The following is a 24,580-nucleotide window of genomic DNA, read 5'->3' as shown; positions in this document are numbered from 1 at the left end:
TCGGTCATTCTCCAAAGTCACCAACGGTTTCTGGTTTTGACACTTGTTAGCATAATGACCGATCCTATGGCATTTGAAGCACCTGGTAGAATGAGCTTTGCTTGTGGTTTTCACAGCTTTGCTTTTATCAAAAGACAACACATTAGTTTTCAAATCAGAATTTGAAAGAGAAGAAAACTTACATTTTTGTTTTGGTGCAGAAGAAGTGTTGGTGTTTCCCTTCTTTTTGAGTTGCTGAATAGCAAAAATTTTCTTATGCAATATCTTCTCCAAACTGGCATAAGTCTGAAGCTCGTTCCGATCAAGCACATCACAGTTGCTTCTCTTGGCTTTGGTGAATGGACGATCACCATTTCTGACCCTCTTCTCATCTTCATCGAACATGTTTTGCCTCTTCCTTTGGTTTCTTTGTTTCTGCGCAAAATCAAATCCATTAGAAGCAAACTGTTTCTTATCTCTAAAAATCAATTGCTTTTTTCAAACACGATTTTAAAAGGGTAGAAAACATCTTGTTGTGGTTTTGAAGCCTGATTTTCTTTCCTTAGAAGCCCAAACATCCTGAAAACACTTGACAGATGAGTTTGCAAATAAAATCCTCTCACTCTCAAAGTGTTTAGCTCACGATTTTTATGTGATCACTCAGAGTTCTTTTCACTGGTTCAAAGGATGATAGACAGTCAAAATTTAGCAATCAAAACTCAAAACAACTTTTAAGGGTAAAGAGAGAAAGAAAGATGAAGAGATTTTTATGTGGATCCGCCTTAATTGTCCTAAGGTTGGGTTTCTCTTCAGCCAGCATTCTCTTCCACCACTCCCCCTGGATTTCTTTTCAGAAGTGATTCAAGCCAAAACTTTACTCTTTTTTATCTTTTTTTTAAAGGCAATCACAAGGGAGTAAAGGTACAGCCCGGATCTAACAAGAAATAATAAAAGAAATTTGTGAAGAGATGAGAAGAAGAAAAGATGAAATGAAAACAAACCAGCCAAAGTGGCTCTAATACCACTTGAAGAACCCTAGGATAGAAGGATCACTTTAGCTGGGTGTTGGATATGATCCGAGAAGGCAATGACACTTCTGGAACTGAGATGGATTGAAAGGATCGTCAAGAGATGCGGAATGGTTCTTGATATACCCACAATCTAAGACTAACCACCCAAGAAAGAATGAATGTGTTGGCTAACCATCAAACAACACACAAAGATGAATTGGCTGACCACCAAATCAACAAGCCGGTTCACACCAATGAACTAGCTAAAGAACTCTCTCTCTCACTCAGAGAAGAAACGAAAATAAACTCAAAAACATAGATTGATTTTATTCATAAAAGAGTTTACATATTTATACTAGATGTGGTCAAAGAAAGACTTTTGACTAGAAATAAGTGTGTTGTTGAATTCCCCTTGATATGACCACGACTTTGACTCCTTTTGTTGATATTTTTTGATGCAAATGGGCAGAAGACCATCACCAAAGGCCTGGTCGAATTTGGAGTAAAACAAATCCAAATTGAATTTGTTATGAATTTTTCCGTGTGCTAAAAAATGTCCATTTCGCCCAGAAACTAAACCAGCTCCATCTTCAGTGTCACTAAGCTCATTCAGCTCCAAGCTAGTGTCATGTAGCTCACTCAGCTCATCCAAGTAAGTGACACTTAGTCCAGCTCGTCCAAAGTGGATTCTAGCTTGACCATTAGTCTTAACTTGTTGAGTTGGTCGGGAAATAACTCCTTGGACCGTGTCCATGATCCGAACCGGTCGATGCTTGATCTGAGTTAAAAAAAGAGAGTAAAGTTTTGGCTTGAATCACTTCTGAAGAGAAATCCAGGGGGAGTGGTGGAATAGAAACCATGCTGGTTGAAGAGAAACTCAGCCTTAGGACAATTAAGGCGGATCCATACAAAAAAAAATCTCTTCATCTTTCTTTCTCTCTTTACTCTTAAAAGTTGTTTTGGGTTTTGATTGCTGAATTTTGACTGCCTATCATCCTTTGAACCAGTGAAAAGAACTCTGAGTGATCACCTAAAAATCGTGAGCTAAACACTTTGAGAGTGTGAGGATTTTATTTGCTAACTCGTTTGTTAAGAGTTTTGAGGATGTTTGGACTTCTAAGGAAAGTAAATCAGGCTTCAAAACCACAACAAGATGTTTTCTATCCTTTTAAAACCGTGTCTGAAAAAAGCAATTGATTTTTAGAGATAAGAAACAGTTTGCTTCTAATGGATTTGATTTTGCGCAGAAACAAAGAAACCAAAGGAAGAGGCAAAACATGTTCGATGAAGATGAGAAGAGGGTCAAAAATGGTGATCGTCCATTCACCAAAGCCAAGAGAAGCAATTGTGATGTGCTTGATCGGAACGAGCTTCAGACTTATGCCAGTTTGGAGAAGATATTGCATAAGAAAATTTTTGCTATTCAGCAACTCAAAAAGAAGGGAAACACCAACACTTCTTCTGCACCAAAACAACAATGTAAGTTTTCTTCTCTTTCAAATTCCGATTTGAAAACTAATGTGTTGTCTTTTGATAAAAACAAAGCTGTGAAAACCACAAGCAAAGCTCATTCTACCAGGTGCTTCAAATGTCATAGGATTGGTCATTATGCTAACAAGTGCCAAAACCAGAAACCGTTGGTGACTTTGGAGAATGACAGAGTTGAAACCGAGCCAGAAAAAGAAGAATTTTCAGACCCATTGCCACTTTTCGATGACTACACACATGAGCCAACGGCAGGTTTAACATCTTGTGAACATAAGAACTTATTTTCTTCTCAATCTGAATCAATTCTTGATGAGTCTTGTTTGCAATTAAACATTTTACAACCAGAGAATCCAAATAATTTTGAATTAATTTCTCAGTTTAAAAAGGATTCTGAAAATATTTTGAATAAGGATGAATTTTGTGATCCTTTGAATGCTCTTGATATTAGTGCATATGACATTGTCTTGGAAGCTTTGTGTTAATGCAGGAAGGGCCAGATGAAGAACAAAACCGTGGTCATCAAACAAACCAAGAAAGATGTTCTTCCTTTCAAAAACCAGACCAAGCTCCTCGTTGAAACATAGCTGCTGATTTGGTTCTTTAGTTTTGGATCAGTTTTGTTAAATCTTTTTTTTTAGTTCGTTACATCAAGTCCAAACAGACATAAGAGTTTGTCAAAGTCAACGATAGGGACGGTTTCAAGACGTTCCAATGATAGGGAAGACGTGGCAGAAAGAGCTGAAATTGGGTACCGTGAACTCTGATAATAATATTGACCGCCTATCAACCAATAGAAACGAATATCAATAATAATAAATTAAATACAATCATCATCGTCATCCTCTGGCAGAACTTAAATGCGTAAACGGATAAAAAAGGTGAACTCTCCAACAAGATCTCTGACTCTGATTCATCTTTTCTATAAATCCTCAATCTACTTAATTATTTCTTTATTCAATCTTCTTCTAGAGAGAGAGAGAAAAAAACATTGATTCAAGAAGCTAAAGAACACAAACGAAGATGGCAGGGGAGAAAGGTTTTATTGGATCAATAGATCAGGGAACAACAAGCACCAGATTCATCATCTACGACCATGATGCTCGTGCCGTTGCCTCTCATCAAGTTGAGTTTACTCAGTTCTATCCCGAAGCTGGGTAATCTCTCTCACACTTCTTGTTGACTTTTTATGGTCGATGATCCCGATATTGTCTTATTATTGTATATACTACTAGCCGATCTTGTCCGAAAGTATATTTTGCGTTTTTCATAATTACAAATTTTGAGATTTCTTAACGACCTGTAATATATTTTCATTTCCAAAATTCAATGGCGAATAGGTTTCGTATCTGTGATCTCTGTTTAGTGGATTTAATTCATATATTGTCACGTCCAGTACTGGTCACGTCTCTTGAGTTTTTTTGACATTGGATATTATGTTTGTGAATGAAGATGGGTGGAACATGATCCAATGGAGATATTGGAAAGTGTGAAAGTGTGCATCGCCAAGGCTCTTGACAAAGCCACAGCTGATGGTCACAACGTCGACGGTGGCTTGAAGGCCATTGGACTTACGGATCAGAGAGAGACCACCATTGTCTGGAGCAAATCCACTGGCCTTCCTCTCCACAAAGCTATTGTCTGGATGGATGCTCGCACGAGTTCCATCTGCAGGTACATTTACATAATAATCACTATTTACGGTTTGTTCTGTTTTCTAACGAGACATTTTGTTGATGATCTTGACAGGAGACTAGAGAAGGAACTCTCTGGTGGAAGATCCCATTTTGTGGAGACTTGCGGCTTGCCTATAAGCACTTACTTCTCTGCCATGAAGCTTCTCTGGCTGATGGAGAATGTGGATGCGGTCAAGGACGCTATCAAGAAAGGAGATGCCATCTTTGGCACAATCGACACGTGGCTTATCTGGAACATGACCGGTGGTATCAACGGCGGGCTCCACGTCACCGACGTCACCAACGCTTCTCGCACCATGCTCATGAACCTCAAGACCTTGAGCTGGGACGAGGAAACCATCAAGACCCTTGGCATCCCCGCTGAGATCTTGCCGAAGATCGTGAGTAACTCGGAGGTCATTGGAGAAATCTGCAAAGGCTGGCCCATTCCTGGAATCAAGATCGCCGGATGTCTCGGCGACCAGCACGCGGCGATGCTGGGACAAGCTTGCAAGAAAGGTGAGGCCAAGAGCACTTACGGCACTGGCGCTTTCATTCTTCTCAACACAGGAGAAGTCCCCATCAAGTCAGGACATGGGCTTTTGACCACTCTGTCTTACAAGCTTGGGCCTCAAGCAAAGACAAACTATGCCCTCGAGGGTTCCATTGCTATAGCGGGAGCTGCTGTTCAGTGGCTAAGAGACAGCCTCGGGATTATCAAGAGCGCTAGCGAGATTGAAGAGTTAGCGGCTATGGTGGAATCGACGGGGGGAGTGTACTTTGTTCCGGCGTTCAACGGTTTGTTTGCGCCTTGGTGGAGAGAAGACGCTCGCGGTGTATGCATAGGGATCACGAGGTTCACTAACAAGTCTCACATAGCGAGGGCTGTGCTGGAGAGCATGTGTTTCCAAGTGAAGGATGTGTTGGACTCTATGAACAAAGACGCTGGTGAGAAGGGATCTCTAGATAACGGCCAAGGGGAGTTTTTACTGAGGGTTGATGGTGGTGCCACGGCCAACAACCTTCTCATGCAGATTCAGGTAATTAATAATGATCTTTGATGATGTTGATTGTAGTTTATGATTTGAACATGTTTTTCAAATTTGTGTGTCTGGAAACATTGGTAGGCTGATTTGATGGGAACTCCGGTGGTGAGGCCTGTGGACATAGAGACAACTGCACTAGGGGCAGCCTATGCAGCTGGTCTGGCTGTTGGATTCTGGAAAGAAGAAGACATATTTGAGTCTGGAGAGAAGTCAAAGAACTCCAAAGTTTTCAGACCAACCATGGAAGAAGAAACCAGGAAGAAGAAAGTGGAGTCATGGTGCAAAGCGGTCGAGAGAACATTCGATCTTGCTGATCTCTCTATCTAAACTTGAATTGGATTCTTTCCACCATATTGTCCTTTCTTACAGATTAAATTCTTATGTGCCACAGGTGGGCTGTGTCGTTAATTCACATTATGTTTCAAGATAATATTTGTATGTTGGTTAATCCACTGTCCTTAATGAATGGTTAATATAATAGTACTATATGCTGAGTTCTGTTGAAAGTAACATTGCATCAGAATAAGATTTACTTATTATTGTGTTCTATCTTTTTGTCACGTTATGTTTAGTTTCAATTCTCTCCTCTGGCGATAGTCTTGTGAAAATGGTGAAGTGGTTACACAAATCACACAGTTTAGCCTTTCGCTTAATGAGACAGTAACAAAACAGGACTAGAGGCATAAAAATACCCCAACAAGACAACAATTTAATATCTTCAGACATGTAGGAACACTAGAAAGACTTACAAACCAGAAAACGGCAAATCCTTACGGACAAAAGCATCAACAAGGTGGGAAACAACCAACCTTGGTGCCAAAAAAATAATATAATAAACACAAAGTTTCTGGCCAGAACCATGTCATATGTATCACCAAGGGGATCAAAATAGGTGGTTTCATCTCTTCTTCTCACCAAAGGTGTTCAGTTGCTTTCCTTAAAGAATGGCGCCAAGATAGATTGGTGTTAGACACATTGAAAACAGCTAGAGAATTGAGCCCATGGGGATAGGGCCATACAAGTTCCTCACTCACTGCCTTCTATCCCAAAATGATAAATTACTAAGACACTGTGTTATGGACTCATTCCATGTGTTGTAAGCAATAACACTGATGATCTTCTTGTTTGTGATGTGTACTTCCAGAAAGCTCTTTGTTTCTAACATCGAGAATAATCAAGTTTTCGAACAATGTTTGCAGAAGAGGACCCGTCAGAAAATTGGTCACTAACAATATTTGAGAAGTTTGAAGATATGTTACATGATAACTTATTTCTAGAGAGGTCCATAAGATTCAGACTTGGTCTCTGGTGATGTCATGTGAATTGCTAAAAACATGTGACCTGTATAGCTAATCCAATAGCAAAAATTTCGTAAAGTGACTAAAATAGGCTACCATAAGAAAAGAATGTTTTCGAAAAAAATTTGACTTGTAAATAGATTTTAGAAACTAAAATAGGTATCATGAGCAATCGCAATAATCAGGTTTATTGATATTTCTAGCAAGCAATTGTGTCTATCCCTACCTATGCAGATTATAATATTAAGCATTCCATGTGCTTATGTGTGTTTTCTTCACCTTTTGTCTTACATATCAATTCATCAACCACGTCTAAGTTATAATTTGCAATAGACACCTTTGTGTATGCGATCTGAGCTATTAGACTAGTGTATTGGTTGGTCTGAGATATTAGACTAGTGGGATAATGTGGAAATATTAATTAATTTGCTTACCAAGTCAAAAAAGGACCGGCCATATCTCATTATCACAAATTAATCTATGATGTTCTCACTTCGCAGGGGAATTGGCAACAATTCTAATAGAGTAGTGTATCGGTTGGTCTTTGGGGTTGACTTTTAACGTTGTAACCATCTAGAAGAAGTTTGAATCCGTGTTCGAGTCATATAATATTAGTAAATTATTACCAACTAAAAGATTAACTATTTTGGTCAACTTAATAACTAAAATATCTAGACGTGCAAAGTCAAAATGTTGGAAAAAATGTGGAAAATCACAAAGAAGACGGCCTTCTTTAAATAATTGGGTTAGTAGGCAGACAATGTCTCTTAAGACAAGAACAAAACAGCTTCTCTTCTATTCCTCCAAAAGGTTTCAACTTCATACATCATCTCCACCGCCATGAGCCACCAGAACCACCACCAGTTGCCAAACTATGCCACGGCCCGAAACACCATGTTCGTTCAAGCAGATCCCTCAAATTTCCGCAACATCGTCCAAAAACTCACCGGAGCACCACCGGAACTCTCTGCCGTCTCCGCGGCACAACGGAAGCTTCCTTTAACTCCAAAGAAACCAGCATTCAAGCTCCACGAACGCCGTCAAACATCCAAGAAAATGGAGCTGAAGATCAACAACACCACCGACGACTCTTTAAGCCATTTCAACAGAGGATTCCTCGTCTCTCCCGTCTCTCACCTGGACCCATTCTGGATGCGCGTGAGCCCACATTCAGCTCATGAATATCCCCACGCGTCGCCAGACAATAAAGAGCAAAAGGCCATAGCCGAGAAAGGGTTCTACTTCCTTCCGAGTCCGAGAAGCGGCGACGAGCCAGCACCTGAGCTTTTGCCGTTGTTTCCTCTACGTTCTCTTAACGCCACTAATCAACGGACTGAAGAGGATTACCGCAACTCTTAATCGTATAATTTGAGTCCACTATTAGGCTATTTTGTTAGGGTAATATCCGTTTTGGATTTTAATTAACCTCAAGACTTGTTTCTACTATCCTTCATTAACCTTTTTGAAGGGTCAACTGCTCCAACGTGTGTACTCCACTTCCATTAGAATATAAATCCTTAAGTATCTTTTTATAATTTTCCATACGCGTCAATTACTTTACTTTAGTCAAGGAAGACATCATTTCCCAAGTACATTGTTTGATCTAAAAAGCCCTCATTGCTTAATACGTGGGATCCAAAAACACACGATACGTAGTTTTGAAAACCGAACATTCACTAATTACATTATTTACTGTCTAAATATTTTTCTAGCTTAAAAACCAGTCAGGTCCAGCCCGTATAATTTAAAGGCTGGAAGCAAAATTAAAAATTTGGGCCTATTATTAATTGACTAAAAGAAATTGTGGCTGGAAAGATTTGAACACCCCACCTAATACACACTAAAACACATTGTAAACCATCCGAACTATCGAAAATATTAGTAATCTTGGGCCGAAAATTTAAATCATTTAAATAGGGCCGGAAGCATGTGCTTCTCGTCACTGAAACCAGTCGATGCATGTATGAGATAGATGAAAAGATAGCCTATATCTCGGGGTGGTGGGGGAATAGGCTGTATAGACTAATAGACTTGCATATGAAATTTTATAATAGATGCAAAAACGTGTAGAATTTTTGGTTAAGGAAGAAAGTCAAGAAGAAGAACTCTTTTAGTGATGGGGTACAACACAGTGGTCCATTAACTTATTTTCATTTTGAGTGTCTTTGTGAGTCATAAAGCTGCCAGTCGTTGGATTTAACGACAAGGGTGTGATGCATAATGAATCGGCGTCTATATCCTCTGCAGATCCAACGGCTACGATTCAGTTCTCCTGCTAAAATAGTAAAATTGAATACTAAATAATAGATGTTTACTTGTAACAGAGGGTGTCTCCTGCAGCTGTTTAATCCAGATTTGCAAATCTCTTTGTTCTGATTAAACCAAGTGTCCTCTCTCCTAAGCCCAATCAAGTTCAAGAGAGCATCAATATTTTGTTAACGCTAATTATATTCACAATATCCAAATGACGTATTTGATGAAATTGTTTAACGCTCTTGTCATCTAATCACATTCAGATAATCAATTTCTCCAACAATTTTTTTGCTGTTGCTTGCGTATATCTACATGATTCACATACAATTTGCTTTCTCGCGTCATATAAATTAATCTCACCACCTCAATTATACAAAGCAAGCAAAGAGATGAAACTAAACGGCAAAACAGTAAAAACGTGAACGGCAGAGTCAAAGCAAAAAGTAAGATGGTAAAAAAATAAAAAACGTGAACGGCAGGATTCGAACCTGCGCGGGCAGAGCCCACATGATTTCTAGTCATGCCCGATAACCACTCCGGCACGTCCACTTTTGGTATAAATCAAGAATGTGTAAAGTACAATTTATACACACAAAATTTATGTGATTGACACTTCTCTCTCGATCAGACGATCAGGTGCGTTAAGGTTCGTCGCTTTCTGAAGCCAGTGACAGTCTTCTCCTACTTCGTAACCTGTATGTTCGTAATTAAAAAAAAAAAAAAAAAAAACTGTATGTCAATGGATATGTTAGATTTAGCTTTTGATGGACTTAAGAAGAGGCTGTCTTCTGTCAAGGAAAATATGTCTCAAAAGCGAAATCATCCAAGCACAGAGCACAAGAATAGAGAAGTGAACATTCGGCAAATGTCACCACTTGAGCCAAGTTCCAAGTACTGTACCACAGTCCACAGAGTTCTCTTAACTTATGGTCTGTGTGCCCCTCGATGGAGTTATTAGTACATATTTTTGAGTTGAGCTGTCATGTTACTCTACAAGCATGATTTTGTGATTGAGTTGAAGAGGAAGTTGTTTTTCTTTTTTTTTTTGTGATGCCGGGCTTTGTTAATCCTGAGAGAATCTAATGAAACATTCGCCTCAGACGGAGTCTTCTTCTAACAGAGAAAACAGAGTGAAGAAGAACCATCGGGAAGGGGCCTCTGGATATGAGACCGTTGAAGTGACTGATGAAGAGATTGAAAACGTTTCTGTGTTTGCTTAGACATGAAGAGCACATGACGCTGCCTTATTCGGTTTGAGTAGAATGTTGCCAAGTGAAATTGACCAGGCCTGCTCGGTTTGAGTAAATTAAAATGTGTATGGGCTGGTTTGGTTACGGTTTAGTTTTTTACTTTTGTCTATGAATTGAATTGATCGGTTTATACAAAATTTTGATACAGGTAACCGGTTTGGTTGACTCTCGGAAACTTCTCAACCGGTCAAAGACATCTTAATTGATGTCAACCGGAATAGACTAATCTAAACCGGAAACGCCGGACCGATTTGGTTAGGAGAAAGAAGACGGAACCTAATTTTTATACCCTTCATGGGGTGTTTGTTTATTTGTTCATCTTTGGTTCCGCGGTAGGGTTGAAGGAAGCGGGGTAGTACGCCACCTCTCTCTATCTCTTTCTCTTGTGAAGAAGAAGATCTCTCTTCTCCTTTCTTCTTCTTCCTCTTCTTCGTGAGCTCTTTCCGTTGCGCAGGAGAATGGGGGCTTCGCTTCCTCCAAAAGAGGCCAACCTCTTCAAGCTCATCGTCGTATGTTCCGATTCACTCACTCTCTCTCTTTGTCTCACTGTTTTTTTTCTTTCTTCTTTCGGTGTATTTGATTTGATGATTCTAGCTTGGCTTCCTTTTCCCTTCTATTGTGTTAAACCCTAATTTAAGTTAACCAGGTCAATGTGTTGGGTCAGGTCAATACACATTCTTTGGCCATATGACAAGTAGTGGAGTTTTGGTATCTTAATATGTATCATTTGATGTATCAAACTCTTAGTTCCAATCCTCTATTGCTAGGATCTTTGACACGGGCTCAGATTTAAGCTTTGACAATATATTATATATATAGCTTCTCTTCTACTCTTTTTCTAATTTCATATGTTATATGCATCATCCAGTGTTTATATGATTATGCTCCCACACTTTCTAGGCAAACTAGTTAATAATCATCTTCCTCAAGTCTACTTTAGCATTGGGTTTTTGTTTTTGTTGAAGCCACCTTTGGAATACTTCATATTCTTTTTTATGTATTTTTCGTGTGAATTTAATCTGAGTGGTTTTATAATGCAGAAATCTTATGAGACGAAGCAGTACAAGAAGGGACTGAAGGCAGCTGATGCCATATTGAAGAAGTTTCCTTCTCATGGGGGTGAGACTTTTCTTTTATCATTACTCCCCAACCTTCCTTCCTTCCTTCTGTTGTTTTGGTTTTTTTTTATGTCACTATATTATTGCTATCTCCATTGTATACAACTTGTTGATCTAAAAGGTGCTTGGGTGTCCTGTCCGTAGTTTAAGATTCGACCACCGTTCGCAAATTCATTTCATTTTCTTTGTTCCTAATGATGCAAAAATCAAATAAACTAATTTCTTAGTATGGGGTTATACTCTATGATCAAAAGAGATGATTGGTATTGTTTGTTTTTGTTAGTTGAGATCTGTTCTGTTTTGCGTTAAGTTCCTGCTTCTACTGAGTTGTTCTTTCTCGACTGCTTTATTTGTCTGCTTCTTTTAGTTATGCTTTTCCTTCTTTTTAAGACTTGTTTCTTTTATTCTTTGTGATTTCCAGAGACTTTATCGATGAAAGGATTGACCCTAAATTGTATGGACCGCAAAACTGAAGCATACGAGCTTGTTCGCCTTGGAGTCAAGGTTCGTTTCTGACTTGGATAATCATAATATCAATCCTTAGTTCGTAGACATAGTGTAATTTTTCAGGGTGATTCAGGATTTTAATGTTTTTTCATGCAGAATGACATCAAGAGCCATGTTTGCTGGCATGTGTTTGGTCTCCTGTACCGGTCCGACAGAGAGTATAGAGAGGCCATCAAATGCTACCGAAATGCTCTTAGAATCGATCCTGAGAACCTTGAAATACTCAGAGACCTCTCACTCTTGCAGGTAACTATGTTAAAAACATGTTAAAAACAGATTTGAGGAGACTTTATTAGATGGCAATTAATGTTAATCTCTCTCTTTCTTGATGCTTTCAACAATTTATCTTACTGTATCTTTCTTATCCCTAGGCACAAATGCGGGACTTATCTGGTTTTGTGGAGACCAGGCAGCAGCTTTTGACTTTAAAGCCTAATCATCGAATGAACTGGATTGGCTTTGCAGTCTCCCAGCATTTGAACGCAAAGTATGTTCTGTTCCTTGAAGCCTCAACTCTAAATAAGTTGCTTTACTTTTTCTCATTTGAATGGAATGCTAGTTTTTCTTCTTTGGACTATTCGCTAGCTAACTTGGTGATGCGCTGGTGTATATATATGAATTGCAATTGTAGTCTTAGACATGTTAAGGATCAAGTAGTGTAGTGTACACCTTTGCTGGGATGTTTCATACATCAGACTTATAGGAAATAATAAACCAATGAATAACATCCAGTAGAATTCTATGCCTGTCCAATCAGCTTAATGATTTTTATATCTTTTGACAATAGCTCACCTTGATCTCTCTAACATGTTTTGTTTCAAACCAGTGCTTCTAAAGCTGTTGAGATTTTGGAAGCGTTTGAAGGCACCCTAGAGGATGATTACCCTCCTGAGAACGAGCTATGTGAACACACTGAAATGATTTTATACAAGGTATCAAGCCAAATTTTTTATCTTAAGTGTCATACCTTTACTGTATCCCTGTAGTTTTTTCCCCTGGAAAACCATGATAGGCGTTAACATATCCATGTAGCTTCCGAGTTCTGATATTCAATTGGCACTAGCACAGCTTTGATATACATATAGCTGCAGGAAATTTCAACTGTTTTTTTTTTCTTCCAGGTTTCCTTGCTTGAGGAGATCGGCGCCTTTGACAAAGCTCTTGATGAGTTGCGCAAGAAAGAGCCAAAAATAGCAAGTTCTTGAAGCTGATTGTATTATTTATGTGGATAATAGGTCACACGCACATAGTAGATTTTACATTCCTCGTGGTTGTTTGTAGGTTGATAAGCTGTCTTACAAAGAACTAGAGGTATCTCTCTTGTCGAAGCTTGGTCGCCCAGCAGAAGCCGATAAACTCTACAGGGTTCTGCTTTCCATGAACCCTGACAATTACAGGTTTTTTTTCTTTGCACTTCTAATTCATTATTTGTTTTTTGCTTAGAAGTTGACTAATTTTTTCCTATGACATTCTCAAAGGCTTCTATATATTTTTGGGTACTGTCAATTCATGTCAACAAGTAAATAGTGCATTCCTGTACTTTTCAGATATTATGAAGGCCTCCAAAAATGTTTTGGTTTGTATTCGGAAAGTGGACAATATTCGTCTGACAAGATTGAGAAGTTAAATGCCTTGTATCAGTCTCTAAGCGAGCAGTACACTAGGTCATCCGCTGTTAAGGTGAGAAATGGCAGTCAGTGCCCGTTGTGAAATACATTTTTTAAATATCCTTCCACATTATAGGGAACAACCGGTTGCCAATATGTTTCTCTCTGATATTTTCGGGACACAGGTATTAAGTTATTTTCTCTTTCCCCATTTTCAGAGGATACCATTGGATTTTCTGCAAGATGAAAGCTTTAAGGAGGCTGTGGCGAAGTACATTAAACCTCTACTGACAAAGGTATATTTTTTTACCCTCGAGTCGCTTTGTTTCCACAATGTTCAAATAGAATATGTTTCTTATATATCTTTGATGCTTGTCTCAGGGTGTTCCTTCATTATTTTCTGATCTCTCTTCTCTGTATGATCACCCTCGCAAGGTTAGTTTCTCTGCTTTGTCGCAAAATTCATTGTATCTGGCTTCACTTTATTTTACGATAAATGGTTCTATATGTATTTTGTTGTCTAGCCTGATATATTGGAGCAAGTAGTTGTTGAGATGGAGCATTCAATTAGGACTACTGGAAGTTACCCTGGAAGGTACTAACTGAATTAACGTCTTCTATAATATGTTATCAGATTTAGTGATATGATCATTCATATGTTGTGATTAATGGTGCAGTGGTGTGAAAGAGCCCCCGTCAACTCTATTGTGGACATTGTTTTTCTTGGCCCAGGTTCACTTTTGCTATCTATCTTCCTTCTCTCTATAGTTAATAGCTTTTCGGTTGAATTTTGTGTATCTTATCATGATACATTCTTTTCATTATACAGCATTATGACAAGCGTGGTCAATATGATGTCGCCCTTGGTAAAATTGACGAGGCAATTGCTCATACGCCGACAGTTATTGATCTGTACTCTGTCAAGGTATATTTGTTTATTGTGTGTTAACATAACTTGTTGTAATTTGTGCACACCGTGTATCAAGTTATCACTTTGTTTGTGGACTCTTGTATCTTCTTCTTAACCATTTTCTGGTTTCTCTCTACAGAGCCGAATAATGAAACATGCAGGAGACTTGACTGCCGCTGCCGCACTTGCCGATGAAGCTAGATGCATGGACTTAGCAGATCGCTATATAAACAGTGAATGCGTTAAGCGTATGCTGCAAGCGGATCAGGTTTACATCTCGTTTTTGTTCATATTATATTTCTTTTGGGCAGTGTCCTTGGAGGTTAGGCCTCAACACAATTTCTTCGTACTGTGAATAATCTCGTGAAGGTGACCTTGGCTGAGAAAACTGCTGTTTTGTTTACAAAAGAGGGGGATCAGATCAACAATCTTCATGACATGCAGTGCATGTGGTACGTCTCTATAGAAAGCTGTGTAGTTTTGCTTATGTAAATTTGACATTCGGATGCATTTCTAATGGCTGTCTTTTGATCTCATTTCGTGAAAAAGGTATGATCTTGCGTCTGGAGATAGCTACTTCCGTCAGGGTGATCTTGGGCGTGCCCTGAAGAGGTTTTTGGCTGTGGAGAAGCACTACACTGACATTTCTGAAGATCAGTTTGATTTCCACTCGTACTGTCTAAGAAAAATGACTTTGCGTTCATATGTTGACATGCTGAAGTTCCAAGACCGATTACACTCATTCCCATATTTCCACAAAGCAGCAATCAGAGCTATCAGGTAAACTCTACGTTGCACAAATGGAATCCAACTAAAGTATCTACTGTATATAATCCATTAACGTTTACCTCTCGGCTCGATATTCAGGTGCTATCTGAAATTGCATGATTCTCCCAAATCAACTGCTGAAGAAGATGGAATGTCAAAGATGGCTCCTGCTCAGAAGAAGAAAATGAAGAAGCAGAAAAAGGCAGAAGAACGAGCAAAGAAAGTAAGTATTTTCAGTGTTTTGTCGACTGCATTGACACTTAGGTGGCTTCAGAGTGGTCTTCTTCGTTTCAGGAAGCTGAGAGTAAGAGTGAAGAATCAACTGCCAGTGGTGTCTCTAAGTCTGGCAAAAAAAATGTGAAGCCTGTAGATCCAGATCCTCATGGGCAAAAGTTAATTCAGGTTGTTGTTTGCTTCATTCGTAAGATGTATTGTTGCTTCATTAGAGGCTTACTTGAAAACTAAATCTGGACAGGTGGAAGAGCCAATGGCAGAGGCTTCAAAGTACTTGAGACTTCTCCAGAAGCATTCACCTAATTCTTTGGAGACTCATCTAGTCTCTTTTGAGGTTAACATGAGAAAACAAAAGTTTCTGCTTGCTTTCCAGGTAACTATTTTTCAAGCTCATGATTGTATAGTAGCCTTGGTCCAAGTAATCTTAAGGACTTTGCTGTCTCATTTTTCAGGCTGTCAAGCAAATGCTTAAATTGGATGCGGAGAACCCTGATTCACATCGTTCCCTGGTATGATGAAATCTGTGCTACTTGTGGTGTTCTAAAGAGGGCTTAATCATGCTAAGGAGAGGATGGATAATAATGTTTTTATTTCGATGGCAGATTAAATTCTTTCTCAAGACAGAATCGACAAGTGCTCCAACGACCGAAGCTGAGAAACTTCGTTGGAGTGTACTTGAGGCTGAGCGCCCATCAATCAGGTGACTACTCAAACTATTATCCATTCTTACTGTTTGTTTTTGTATATCAGTTGTGAAAATGTCCTTTCGTTTGCGTTCTAGTCAATTGCAGAATAAATCGCTAGTGGAGGTAAACGAAGACTTTCTTGGTAGACACAAAGGTGCGTATCAAATTGATTACTCGGTACCCTCGCTGAGATATTGCAGTGTCTGATAAAACAAAAATGTTAAACGTTTGCATTTCAATTCCGCAGATTCTTTGGTGCACAGAGCTGCGTACGCCGAAATGCTGTACCTGTTAGATCCGAGCAAGAAAACCGAGGCTATCAAAATAATTGAAGACTCAACCAGTAAAGTGGTTCAAACGTAATGCTCCTCCAAACACATTACCTTATGGTTTCTTGCTCTCTTTGTTATCTGTTTTGTTTTTTATGTTAAACATCGGTTGTCCTTGTGCAGAAATGGAGCTCAAATAGAGTGGAAACTCAAAGACTGTATAGCAGTTCATAAGCTTCTAGACACAGTTCTCCTTGACTCAGAAGCTGCCTCCAGTAAGCATTATATATCTTCACTATGATGTTGCCATAAACTAGTTACTATTATGACTGTCTGCGGCTGCATTTTGATTTATTACGTTTGGTTGGTCTGATGATATTAAGTCCTTAGAATTTAGAAGTATTAAGCCTGTTTTGGGTACAATTGCAGGATGGAAATCACGCTGCGCCGAGTATTTTCCCTGTTCTACTTACTTTGAAGGCAAGCGCAGCTCTGTGATGCCTGATTCGGTTTACAACTCGTCTCGCAAGAGCAATGAGAATGGCGACACACCAAACCATCCAATGGGTCAGACTGAATTGGGCGATGGACAAGTCGAAGCATTCAAGAGCCTCTCCGTCTCAACCTGAAGAAGCTCCTTTTTAATCAAAAGACGGACGTTCCCTAGTTGCAGACATGGATCAAACTTGAGATTTTAGTGAATCTTTGGCAGAGGTGTGTGGATCAAAAGATGCCAAATGTGTATAATTGTTTTTCTATATAAAGGCTGGGTTTCAAGTTTGATGAACAATGACAGAAAGCAAAGGGTCTTTTGTCTCTTTTTCCTTTTTACTTCCCTCACGACACTTTACGAGGATGTTTCGAGCTTTTCTTTTTGATGTTGTACCCTTTTAGCTCCTTTATTTTCCCATTACATTACCTGTTTTATGTATACTTGTTGACCTTCTTTGGGAAAATTTTGATTTGAAGAACCTTTTCTTGTGTGGTGTTTCATCTTTTCTTCGTCAATGCTGTTGTGCTATCTAACGTTCTCTCAAATGCTAATACATCGCAGTACCACCATTTGGAAATTTATTGATTTGTAAAGTTTACAGACTGCTCTTAAAGGAATAAAAACTATCTCAACTATACAACCGACCACAGTTTAAAAAATAAAATAAAATAAATAACTATATTTTCCAAAGAAATACATATTTGAAGCATTGTAACAAATAGAGCATATCAAAAGATACAATGAATAAAAAAAGAGCGTGATGTAGTGTGTTACTCTACAAAGAGAAATAGTACATTATAAGGCATAGGAGGAAGAACATGTCACTAGGTTGCGAGTATTGGGTTCCTTTCTTCATCGATATCTATAGCAAGGACACGCTCTGGTTCCGACCCGCTTGGTCCTTCCTCGTAGAGTGTCGGAAGATAGGCTTTATATGCCGGCAAATACCTCGACACAAAGTCATTCACCTATAGCAACAACACACACATTTCAACATTCATTAGTTCCATGTGTATATATATAAAGCACAAGAGTACTAGTTATTTTAACTGTTTTAAGAATTGTCAAAAAATACCTCATCATCTGACATCCCGGCTTTGCCAGCCTGCCTCATTGCTATTTCCGCCTGAAGACGCCATCGGTATACATAACTTGGGTCCTTAATTTTGATGACCACCCATGCATCGATGTACTTGTCCCATGCCTCGTAATACGCTTCAAGGTTCTTATTCACTATCTCCAGCTATAGATAGAAAACAAAGTTTTTCATTATTAGAATGTAATACTATAGAGAGATACTGGTTAATATTAAGGGAGTTGAGAATACCTGAGGATCCACAGCTTTAACGACTTCAGCAGGAAGAGGTTTGAAACCAAGCATCCATCCCTCAAAGAGAATCACCTGAACCAAACAAAATATTATTAGTGTTCTTGTTTCATTTTTGACTTTGAACAGAAACAACACTTGAAGAAGATAGAAATATATACCTTTAGAGGTCCTTCAACTTCAGGCCATGTTGTTGGATCGGCTCTGTCACCCCTCCCGCTATACGCAGACTGCAGCCAAAATAGAAATATCTCAACAAGTTAAGACCTGTGCATCCTCTGTTTATGATACAAATTGGTAAGGTAGAGAAGGTAAAATCAAGCTGTTACTCTCACCTTATCGTAGCGAGGAACTTTCATCTTCATGCCTGTCAATAACCACCAAAAAATTAAACTCACAAGGTAAATAAAGATTAATAACAGCTAAAGAATAAAGCTTCTCTCGTTGAAACTAACCTTCCTTGGTAAGTTTAGTCAGGGCTTCAATTGTTTCGACAGAGAATGGAAGATCATGGCTTCCTGCATTCCCACGATACTGTATACACAACATTTGTGATACAAAATCAAGATATTTTTCAAACTAAAGAAGAAAAGAGAAAATGTTGAGAATATGAAGATGAGTATACCTCAAGGAGTGCATTTCCTGGATTCTCTTCTCTCAGCTTAGCCTGGCCTTCTGCAGTCAAGTAAAAATCGTCTATAGATATTGTCGCCGACTTCCTGCAATATTTACTTGTGTTAGTATTAAGAATCACTAGGGGCTTAGATGAAGCAAACTGCTGCAGTATGTAATCAATGTACATTTTTGTGGTTTTGAAAAGATAATCAAGTGCAAACACTAGTGTAGTCTTGCCACATCCTTGTGGTGCGCTGAATCCAATCTGCATTTATTCCAATCACATCTAATCAGATCAATTCACCCCATCATTAATTTAGGAACAATAACCAAAAACAATAACAATTGGTACCACTAGGGGAGGCACATCATCTCCATCATTAAACTTGGAGCTATGCAGAGAAATCTGGTCTTGGCACCAAACAAAGACGGGTATATAGTAATGGTAAAGCCTAGCTTTCTGAGGAATGGTGAGCTTAAGCTCATTCAGCTGAAAGAGTCTGCATAGCTGTGACCCATATAGCAACCATTTGTCAATGGCCTGGCCAACTTTTTCAGGAGTGATACCGATCTTGTCCACGAGTGGACCAGAGCATATGAACTCAAAAAGGTCTGAAACTGAGGACACATCCACTGTTTTTGTTGTTGGTAACGCCGAACATTTCTTCGACGTCCAATTACTTGTAGCTGAATAATGAAGCATTGAGTTGTCTTGAATCCACGAGCAACCACAACCTACACAAACAAAAAAAAAGGTCATCATCATTTTAGTAATTATAATTTTTTTTTTTTGTAACTAATAAACTAAAACCAATTAATGACAACACAAATGAGCTTAAAAACAAACAAGTGCTCACATGGATTGAACAATACAAGACTCAAAAACAAAGGTAAACAAGGGAGGAAGCATATTATTACCAGACATGGAGAAATGAGTTTGAAGCTTGTCTGAGGAGGATGAAGAATGAGTAACGACATGGTTGTCCTTAAATATGGAAGAGGAAGAAGCAGAGAGAACACGTCTTTTGATAATAAAAGAATTGCAAATAGGTTCAGAGTGGTGACACGGAAACGGATAACCTTTGACAAAAAACCTCTTAGTCTTATTATTATAATGATCAAGAGTCGCTTGCCATGGAGACAATATCAAACTTGAAGTTGCCCCCGCCATTCTCTCTCTCTCTCTATCTCGAAGCAGAGAGACACATCAGGAAGCAACGAAGGGGAAGCAACTTGATGATATTTTTTATTATTTTCATAAGGAAAAATTTAATCTTTCCACATAATATGTGAGTCATATTCATTTCCTCACGTCTGATAACGCGTAGACCACTTGTCTCTCTCTCTGTCATTACTGTCTTTTTATTTATTTTATACTGCTTACTAGTCAAATAGTCTTACTGACCAGAACAACTCAGGTTTGGAAGAACCAAACCAGTCTCTACTAAACCGGAATATACTACCGGGTAATCTTGGTAGTATATTGATTACTAAGTTTTCTTTATTCAAATCTGGGTAGTATATTGATTATGAGACCGTGGAAAGATTGATTACTAAGTTTTCTTTATTCTAATCGCCGTGCGTGATGATATTTTAATATTTTCGTAAAGGAAAAAGATCAATCTTGCCACACAATATGTAGGGTTGGAGATATTCATCATAATCTACGGTCACACTTCATTTAATCCTAAAAATATTAAATTGTAAATATGAGTTATTAGGTTGACAAAAAAAAGGTTGTAAATATGAGTTGAGTTTATTTTAAATAAAACGCGTAGATCGATGGAATTTGAATTATAAGTACATGTCAATCCAAAAATTAAGAAAAGTATTTTAATAAGTAATATATTTTATAAATATAAATATAATATTTATATTATTTTAGTTATAAAAATATAAATATTGTTTAAAAATAGTAAAATATTTATTTTTACTATAACTAATGATATACATGGATCCCGCAAGTTGGTCAGCAAATTTTGACAGGACAGATATATATATATATATATATTTTTCTATCATGCAAATAAAATTTTTAAATAAAAAAATTTGGCTAATGGTTCATTTCTTTGTATCAGGAAGTCTCGGGTTCAAACCCCATAAAACGTAAATTATGCAGATAATGGAGAAAAATAGTTACAAAAAGTCTTCGGAATGATGCAAAGATGTATCATCGAACATGGATCTCATAGGACGGTTGGGAGCGATGCAGTCAGATGTACATTTTCGTATGAGGATAAAATTGTTGACCGTAGAATTGTCTATATAATATTTTTCATCGTTATAACAACATAATTAATCAAACTTTAAAAAAAAAAAAAAATTAACCCGTGGATTAGTGGATCAACCAGGAAGATTTGACCCGTTTCTCAACTTTAATAATATGCGAGTCATATTTTATTTCCTCTCGTCGGAAACGCGTAGTTAATCCACTACTCGTCTCTCCCTCTTTCATTACTGTCCTTTTTTTTATTTTATTAACGTCAATACTCTCGTCTTACCGACCATAACAACTCCGATTTGGAAGAACCAAATATGTCTACACTAAACCGTAATATACCGGGATCTGGGAATGAGACCGTGGAAAGATTTATCTATCACTACTGTTTTATTTAAGAGAGAGAGAGAGTAACAGGTGAAAACGGATTGAAAGTCCGAAAACCGGAACATAGGACAATGTTACACGTGTGTTATATCGGTTAGGAGATGATAAACCGCTCGGTTTAGTCTTTTTTTCTCAAAATAGCCTATCAGGTAGCTCCGGAGAAGTGAACACCGCCACGGATTTGAACTGTAAAAATATTTTAAGTAACCACAACTAATTTTTAACCGAACGTTTATCAAAACCAAACTGAAATTTAACTTCAGTTTTTTTTGTTTACCTTGTCTTGTTTGTACTTCATACGAATAGAGTTTAAGGGACATCTTTTGGTGTTAAGCTGCAGTTCGTGCAAGGCCTGAACACATGCTTTAAGATCGGAGGCTCTGTACGTTGTGTAATGCTCAAGTGTTGGATTCTGGACAAACAATGCAAATCGTGTGAGATTCAAGATTTTGGAAAAACAGAACAACATCGCTATATGCGTCTTGTTTTAAGAGAGCAAGAACAGACCCAAGGGTGGCTTGATTGGTTCATAGTCCACTTGGCAAGAAAAACAGCCGAAGCAGCTATAACGGAAGGCAAGAACTTCAAGAACTCATACTCTACTAACGTCAATTCCGTTAGATAATTCGCCAGAAACTCCATTTCCACACTTGGCATCTGCGTATATCAACATTCCAATATAGTTTCAATCTTTCTGCTAAATGTTTGATGAGCACAGATATAGATTACATTTGTACAAGAAAAAGGTAGCAAATTACCACGTGAGAAGCTTGAGCTGCTCGGAGAAATCTCCTGAGGAATGTTTTTGAAGTGGGAGTGTAAATCTGAAAACTAAAATGCTTCAGTACTTGGCTCTCCATTTCCAGGACCTGATCTCTTGTGTAAGTGTTGTCCGTGATGAAGCAGAACTCTTCAATGCGTGGCGCATAGATTTCCTCATACTTCCTTTAAACAAAGTTTCAAGAAACAACAAAACCTCCCTTTTAGATCCTCTGCCTTCCAGAACAAGCATTACTGTTTTGATATACTGGTTGATTAGTAACTTACGAGGCAATGAGCATACAAGTGACGCCGAGCAATTGAAGTCTTTGTCTTTCTATGTAGTTCCCATTTAGAAACCAATCTATCAGATACACTGTGAGGTAGAGTGTGTCAGGTACAAGTGTGTATTCCTCTGAGACCTGAAAAGAGTTATTATGACTTCAAAAGTTACCAACAAGAAGAAAGGGATGTATGACTTATGAGAAGACTTCAAAAATTACCAACAATAATAAATAAATAAAACTAACCTCAACAAGCCAATCAACAAGGATTCCACGCATTGTCTTAGTCACATCTCTTTGTGTTCTCTCCATAAAATCAGGAGATGGTCTGCGTTTAAGCTGATAAACAGACAAGTCATTAGATAACCAGATGCATCTTCCTAAGTCATAAAAATCCCAAGGGGGTTTATTACCTCAGCGACACGCATGTTGTAGTGGATTTCATGTGCATATAGGCTACATAGTAGAGGATCCTTAACATCTGAATCAATGTCAATGAATTTGAGGCTGCTTGCCACAATGGAACTTCCTCCAACACAGCTTCTTTCAACTGTAAAACCATTTCCAAGAATTAAAAAAAAAAATATCAGAAAGTATTATAAAGCACTCACACAGCAAAAGTAGGTAAACAATTAGTAGTATTCACCTGTAGAAGTGGATCTCCCAGGGGGTCTTGGAGGCAACTTGGAACTCGGCTTTTCGATAAAGCTACAAGAAGATGCTTCGTTTGTGCCTGTACACACAACTTGTACCTTTGCGTTTGTAACCTTGGAAGAACTTGCCCTTCCCTTCTTTATCTGTTTGATATTCTCCACTTGTCAGCAAAAAAAAATTGTCAATATTAGGAAGCAGTATTGTTGTGTATATAACAACCTGAATGTTATTCTCGCAGGAAACGTTTGTGATATCATTAAGAACAGCTCGCCTCTTAGGTGCATTGGCATTCTTATCATCCGAGGCTGTTCTTTTACTGTTTGCTCTCAGACCCCTTCCCTGGTTGATCATTGTAGTAGCAGCAGCCATTTCTGAAGATGTTGTAAGATTAGAAGAAGCACGCGCAAGGGCACGAGTTATAGGGCGAGGATGGAGAGGTATGGTGTTTCCAGAAACGGCTTTCTCATTCCCCATGGCTGAGAAACTCTGATGAGACGATCCAACAACACCTTTTGATTCGTCTTAGCAGAAGATCAGCTTCAACTAGAGATCTGTGGAATTGAAGTATAAGATCAATGATACGAAGATGCAACAGAGACAAAAGATCTATATCCAGGTAAGACAGAGAAGCTAGCATGGAAAAAAGAACAATGCATATAAGACGTTGGGAGAAACAGTTTAGTCCAACAAAGGAAGTTGATCTAATGAGACAGACACAGTGATCTTTGAGGAGACAAGCCAGAATTGCATCACATCATTGTTAAAAAGACTCTTTTTCTTTCCAAACTTTCCAAGAAGAAGAAGATACATTCAAGTTCCAAAGTCTCAAACTTTTTTCATTTACTTATTGAAGAAAAATCAAACAGTATTGCAGGAAAACCCTCAGGGCCTCATCAAACCATGAAAAAAAAAATGAACGGAAATTAAAAAGTCGCAGCAGATTTAGGGAAAGTAGTATTCCATAATCTAACTTTATTAAAACAAAATAATGTGTATATTACCGATTAATAATCGGAACTTTTAAAAAGAAAGAAGTACATTAAGCTTCTTTCTTCTTCTCGGAAGCATCCACTTTTTCTCAGGAAACAGACCCATGAGAAAATGTGGAGCTGCAAGATCTCATCTCACAAAAGACCCTTATCGATCAGTTCTTAAAAACACCGAGGTGGAATGAATCAACTCACATTTTCTGTTATCCAAGAAAACAAACAGAAAACCTCTCAAGAAAAAAAAAACACATCGGAACAGAGAAGATGCAGGTGCGCGTGCGAACAACATTACATTTATTAAAAAAAAAAAAAAACAGAGAAGATAGAGACAGGCTGCGATGGGAACTTACTAGGCTCCAGATCAAATTCTTCAAAAAGAAAAGTTCTTTTCTTTATTTTGGGGGCAGATGGAGAGAAAGTAAGTGTATAGTGAATTCCCTTTTATGCAGATGCAGGGACGCTTGTCTGTCTGTGGAAGTGAGCGGGATTTATCAAGGAGTGTTTTAAGATATTAATTTAATATTTCACCTTTTAAAACTTTATTATTAGAAAGAAATGTTTATTTATGTACTTCTTATAGTTCTCTCTACCTAAACTTGTTGACTGTTTGACCATCTAATAAGAAATTACTCAACAGAGTTTATTGTGATTACTGTTTAATTCTTTCAATTTAGAGTATGTGATTGCACATGATTTTTCATAGATTCTGTTTAGTGATCATTTTACCTTTTCTACATCTTAATCACATAATCACATTT

General features: G+C 38.2%; 5 protein-coding genes and 1 non-coding gene across 7 annotated transcripts; 3 read left to right on the top strand and 3 right to left on the bottom strand.

The window, feature by feature from the left end:
* Window positions 1-3,263: 3,263 nt before the first annotated feature.
* LOC106300810 (glycerol kinase-like) lies at window positions 3,264-5,708 on the top strand. The gene is made up of 5 exons (XM_013737043.1): window positions 3,264-3,355; window positions 3,447-3,631; window positions 3,927-4,148; window positions 4,224-5,190; window positions 5,278-5,708. The coding sequence occupies exons 2-5, from the start codon at window positions 3,498-3,500 to the stop codon at window positions 5,521-5,523; spliced, it is 1,569 nt and encodes a 522-aa protein (XP_013592497.1). The 5' UTR covers window positions 3,264-3,355; window positions 3,447-3,497; the 3' UTR covers window positions 5,524-5,708.
* A 1,503-nt stretch (window positions 5,709-7,211) lies between these two features.
* On the top strand, window positions 7,212-8,020 carry LOC106299165 (VQ motif-containing protein 11-like). Its single transcript, XM_013735296.1, has one exon. It carries the CDS (start codon window positions 7,335-7,337, stop codon window positions 7,851-7,853), a length of 519 nt encoding a protein of 172 aa, XP_013590750.1. The 5' UTR covers window positions 7,212-7,334; the 3' UTR covers window positions 7,854-8,020.
* A 1,194-nt stretch (window positions 8,021-9,214) lies between these two features.
* TRNAS-AGA lies at window positions 9,215-9,296 on the bottom strand. The gene has a single exon. It is a non-coding gene; the product is annotated as a tRNA-Ser (tRNA).
* Window positions 9,297-10,303: 1,007 nt separating this feature from the next.
* On the top strand, window positions 10,304-17,076 carry LOC106300108 (N-alpha-acetyltransferase 15, NatA auxiliary subunit-like). The gene is made up of 26 exons (XM_013736185.1): window positions 10,304-10,506; window positions 11,038-11,116; window positions 11,537-11,619; window positions 11,719-11,868; window positions 11,994-12,109; window positions 12,449-12,554; window positions 12,744-12,815; window positions 12,904-13,019; window positions 13,170-13,302; window positions 13,448-13,525; window positions 13,611-13,664; window positions 13,754-13,824; window positions 13,907-13,961; window positions 14,059-14,154; window positions 14,279-14,407; window positions 14,509-14,591; window positions 14,689-14,919; window positions 15,007-15,130; window positions 15,202-15,309; window positions 15,383-15,514; window positions 15,594-15,650; window positions 15,744-15,841; window positions 15,923-15,981; window positions 16,075-16,186; window positions 16,280-16,371; window positions 16,526-17,076. The coding sequence occupies exons 1-26, from the start codon at window positions 10,456-10,458 to the stop codon at window positions 16,723-16,725; spliced, it is 2,685 nt and encodes an 894-aa protein (XP_013591639.1). The 5' UTR covers window positions 10,304-10,455; the 3' UTR covers window positions 16,726-17,076.
* A 68-nt stretch (window positions 17,077-17,144) lies between these two features.
* On the bottom strand, window positions 17,145-19,735 carry LOC106300109 (D-glycerate 3-kinase, chloroplastic-like). Its single transcript, XM_013736186.1, has 10 exons — window positions 19,450-19,735; window positions 18,884-19,266; window positions 18,717-18,796; window positions 18,542-18,635; window positions 18,372-18,450; window positions 18,252-18,283; window positions 18,078-18,146; window positions 17,917-17,991; window positions 17,665-17,832; window positions 17,145-17,557 (listed from the first exon to the last, which is right to left on the bottom strand). Exons 1-10 carry the CDS (start codon window positions 19,700-19,702, stop codon window positions 17,414-17,416), a joined length of 1,377 nt encoding a protein of 458 aa, XP_013591640.1. The 5' UTR covers window positions 19,703-19,735; the 3' UTR covers window positions 17,145-17,413.
* Window positions 19,736-21,120: 1,385 nt separating this feature from the next.
* Window positions 21,121-24,281, bottom strand: LOC106298823 (cyclin-A2-4-like). 2 transcript variants are annotated; one of them, XM_013734957.1, is made up of 10 exons: window positions 24,173-24,281; window positions 23,053-23,384; window positions 22,826-22,976; window positions 22,593-22,729; window positions 22,426-22,518; window positions 22,184-22,317; window positions 21,895-22,081; window positions 21,644-21,793; window positions 21,414-21,548; window positions 21,121-21,322 (listed from the first exon to the last, which is right to left on the bottom strand). In XM_013734957.1, exons 2-10 carry the CDS (start codon window positions 23,305-23,307, stop codon window positions 21,269-21,271), a joined length of 1,296 nt encoding a protein of 431 aa, XP_013590411.1. In that variant the 5' UTR covers window positions 23,308-23,384; window positions 24,173-24,281; the 3' UTR covers window positions 21,121-21,268. The 2 variants fall into 2 exon arrangements, with proteins under 2 accessions (XP_013590411.1, XP_013590412.1); XM_013734958.1 differs by lacking the exon at window positions 24,173-24,281 and adding an exon at window positions 23,835-24,103.
* Window positions 24,282-24,580: the final 299 nt, after the last annotated feature.

Source organism: Brassica oleracea, chromosome C6, assembly GCF_000695525.1.
Source record: "Brassica oleracea var. oleracea cultivar TO1000 chromosome C6, BOL, whole genome shotgun sequence".
NCBI classification, from domain to species: domain Eukaryota; kingdom Viridiplantae; phylum Streptophyta; class Magnoliopsida; order Brassicales; family Brassicaceae; genus Brassica; species Brassica oleracea.
The sequence above is the reverse complement of the archived record's forward strand: the minus strand, read 5'-3'. Positions and strand labels throughout refer to the sequence as shown.

Coding starts and splice junctions, on each gene's coding strand:
- LOC106300810 (XM_013737043.1), top strand. CDS start 3,498: ATGGCAGGGGAGAAAGGTTTTATTGGATCAATAGATCAGGGAACAACA. Junction 3,632..3,926: donor CAGTTCTATCCCGAAGCTGG/GTAATCTCTCTC, acceptor TTGTGAATGAAG/ATGGGTGGAACATGATCCAA. Junction 5,191..5,277: donor ACCTTCTCATGCAGATTCAG/GTAATTAATAAT, acceptor AAACATTGGTAG/GCTGATTTGATGGGAACTCC.
- LOC106299165 (XM_013735296.1), top strand. CDS start 7,335: ATGAGCCACCAGAACCACCACCAGTTGCCAAACTATGCCACGGCCCGA.
- LOC106300108 (XM_013736185.1), top strand. CDS start 10,456: ATGGGGGCTTCGCTTCCTCCAAAAGAGGCCAACCTCTTCAAGCTCATC. Junction 13,526..13,610: donor TTAAACCTCTACTGACAAAG/GTATATTTTTTT, acceptor TGCTTGTCTCAG/GGTGTTCCTTCATTATTTTC. Junction 13,665..13,753: donor TGTATGATCACCCTCGCAAG/GTTAGTTTCTCT, acceptor TTTGTTGTCTAG/CCTGATATATTGGAGCAAGT.
- LOC106300109 (XM_013736186.1), bottom strand. CDS start 19,702: ATGGCGGGGGCAACTTCAAGTTTGATATTGTCTCCATGGCAAGCGACT. Junction 18,451..18,541: donor CAGGAAATGCACTCCTTGAG/GTATACTCATCT, acceptor TTGTGTATACAG/TATCGTGGGAATGCAGGAAG. Junction 17,833..17,916: donor TTAAAGCTGTGGATCCTCAG/GTATTCTCAACT, acceptor TTCTATCTATAG/CTGGAGATAGTGAATAAGAA.
- LOC106298823 (XM_013734957.1), bottom strand. CDS start 23,307: ATGGGGAATGAGAAAGCCGTTTCTGGAAACACCATACCTCTCCATCCT. Junction 22,519..22,592: donor ACAACATGCGTGTCGCTGAG/GTAATAAACCCC, acceptor TCTGTTTATCAG/CTTAAACGCAGACCATCTCC. Junction 21,323..21,413: donor TGAAGTACAAACAAGACAAG/GTAAACAAAAAA, acceptor ATATTTTTACAG/TTCAAATCCGTGGCGGTGTT.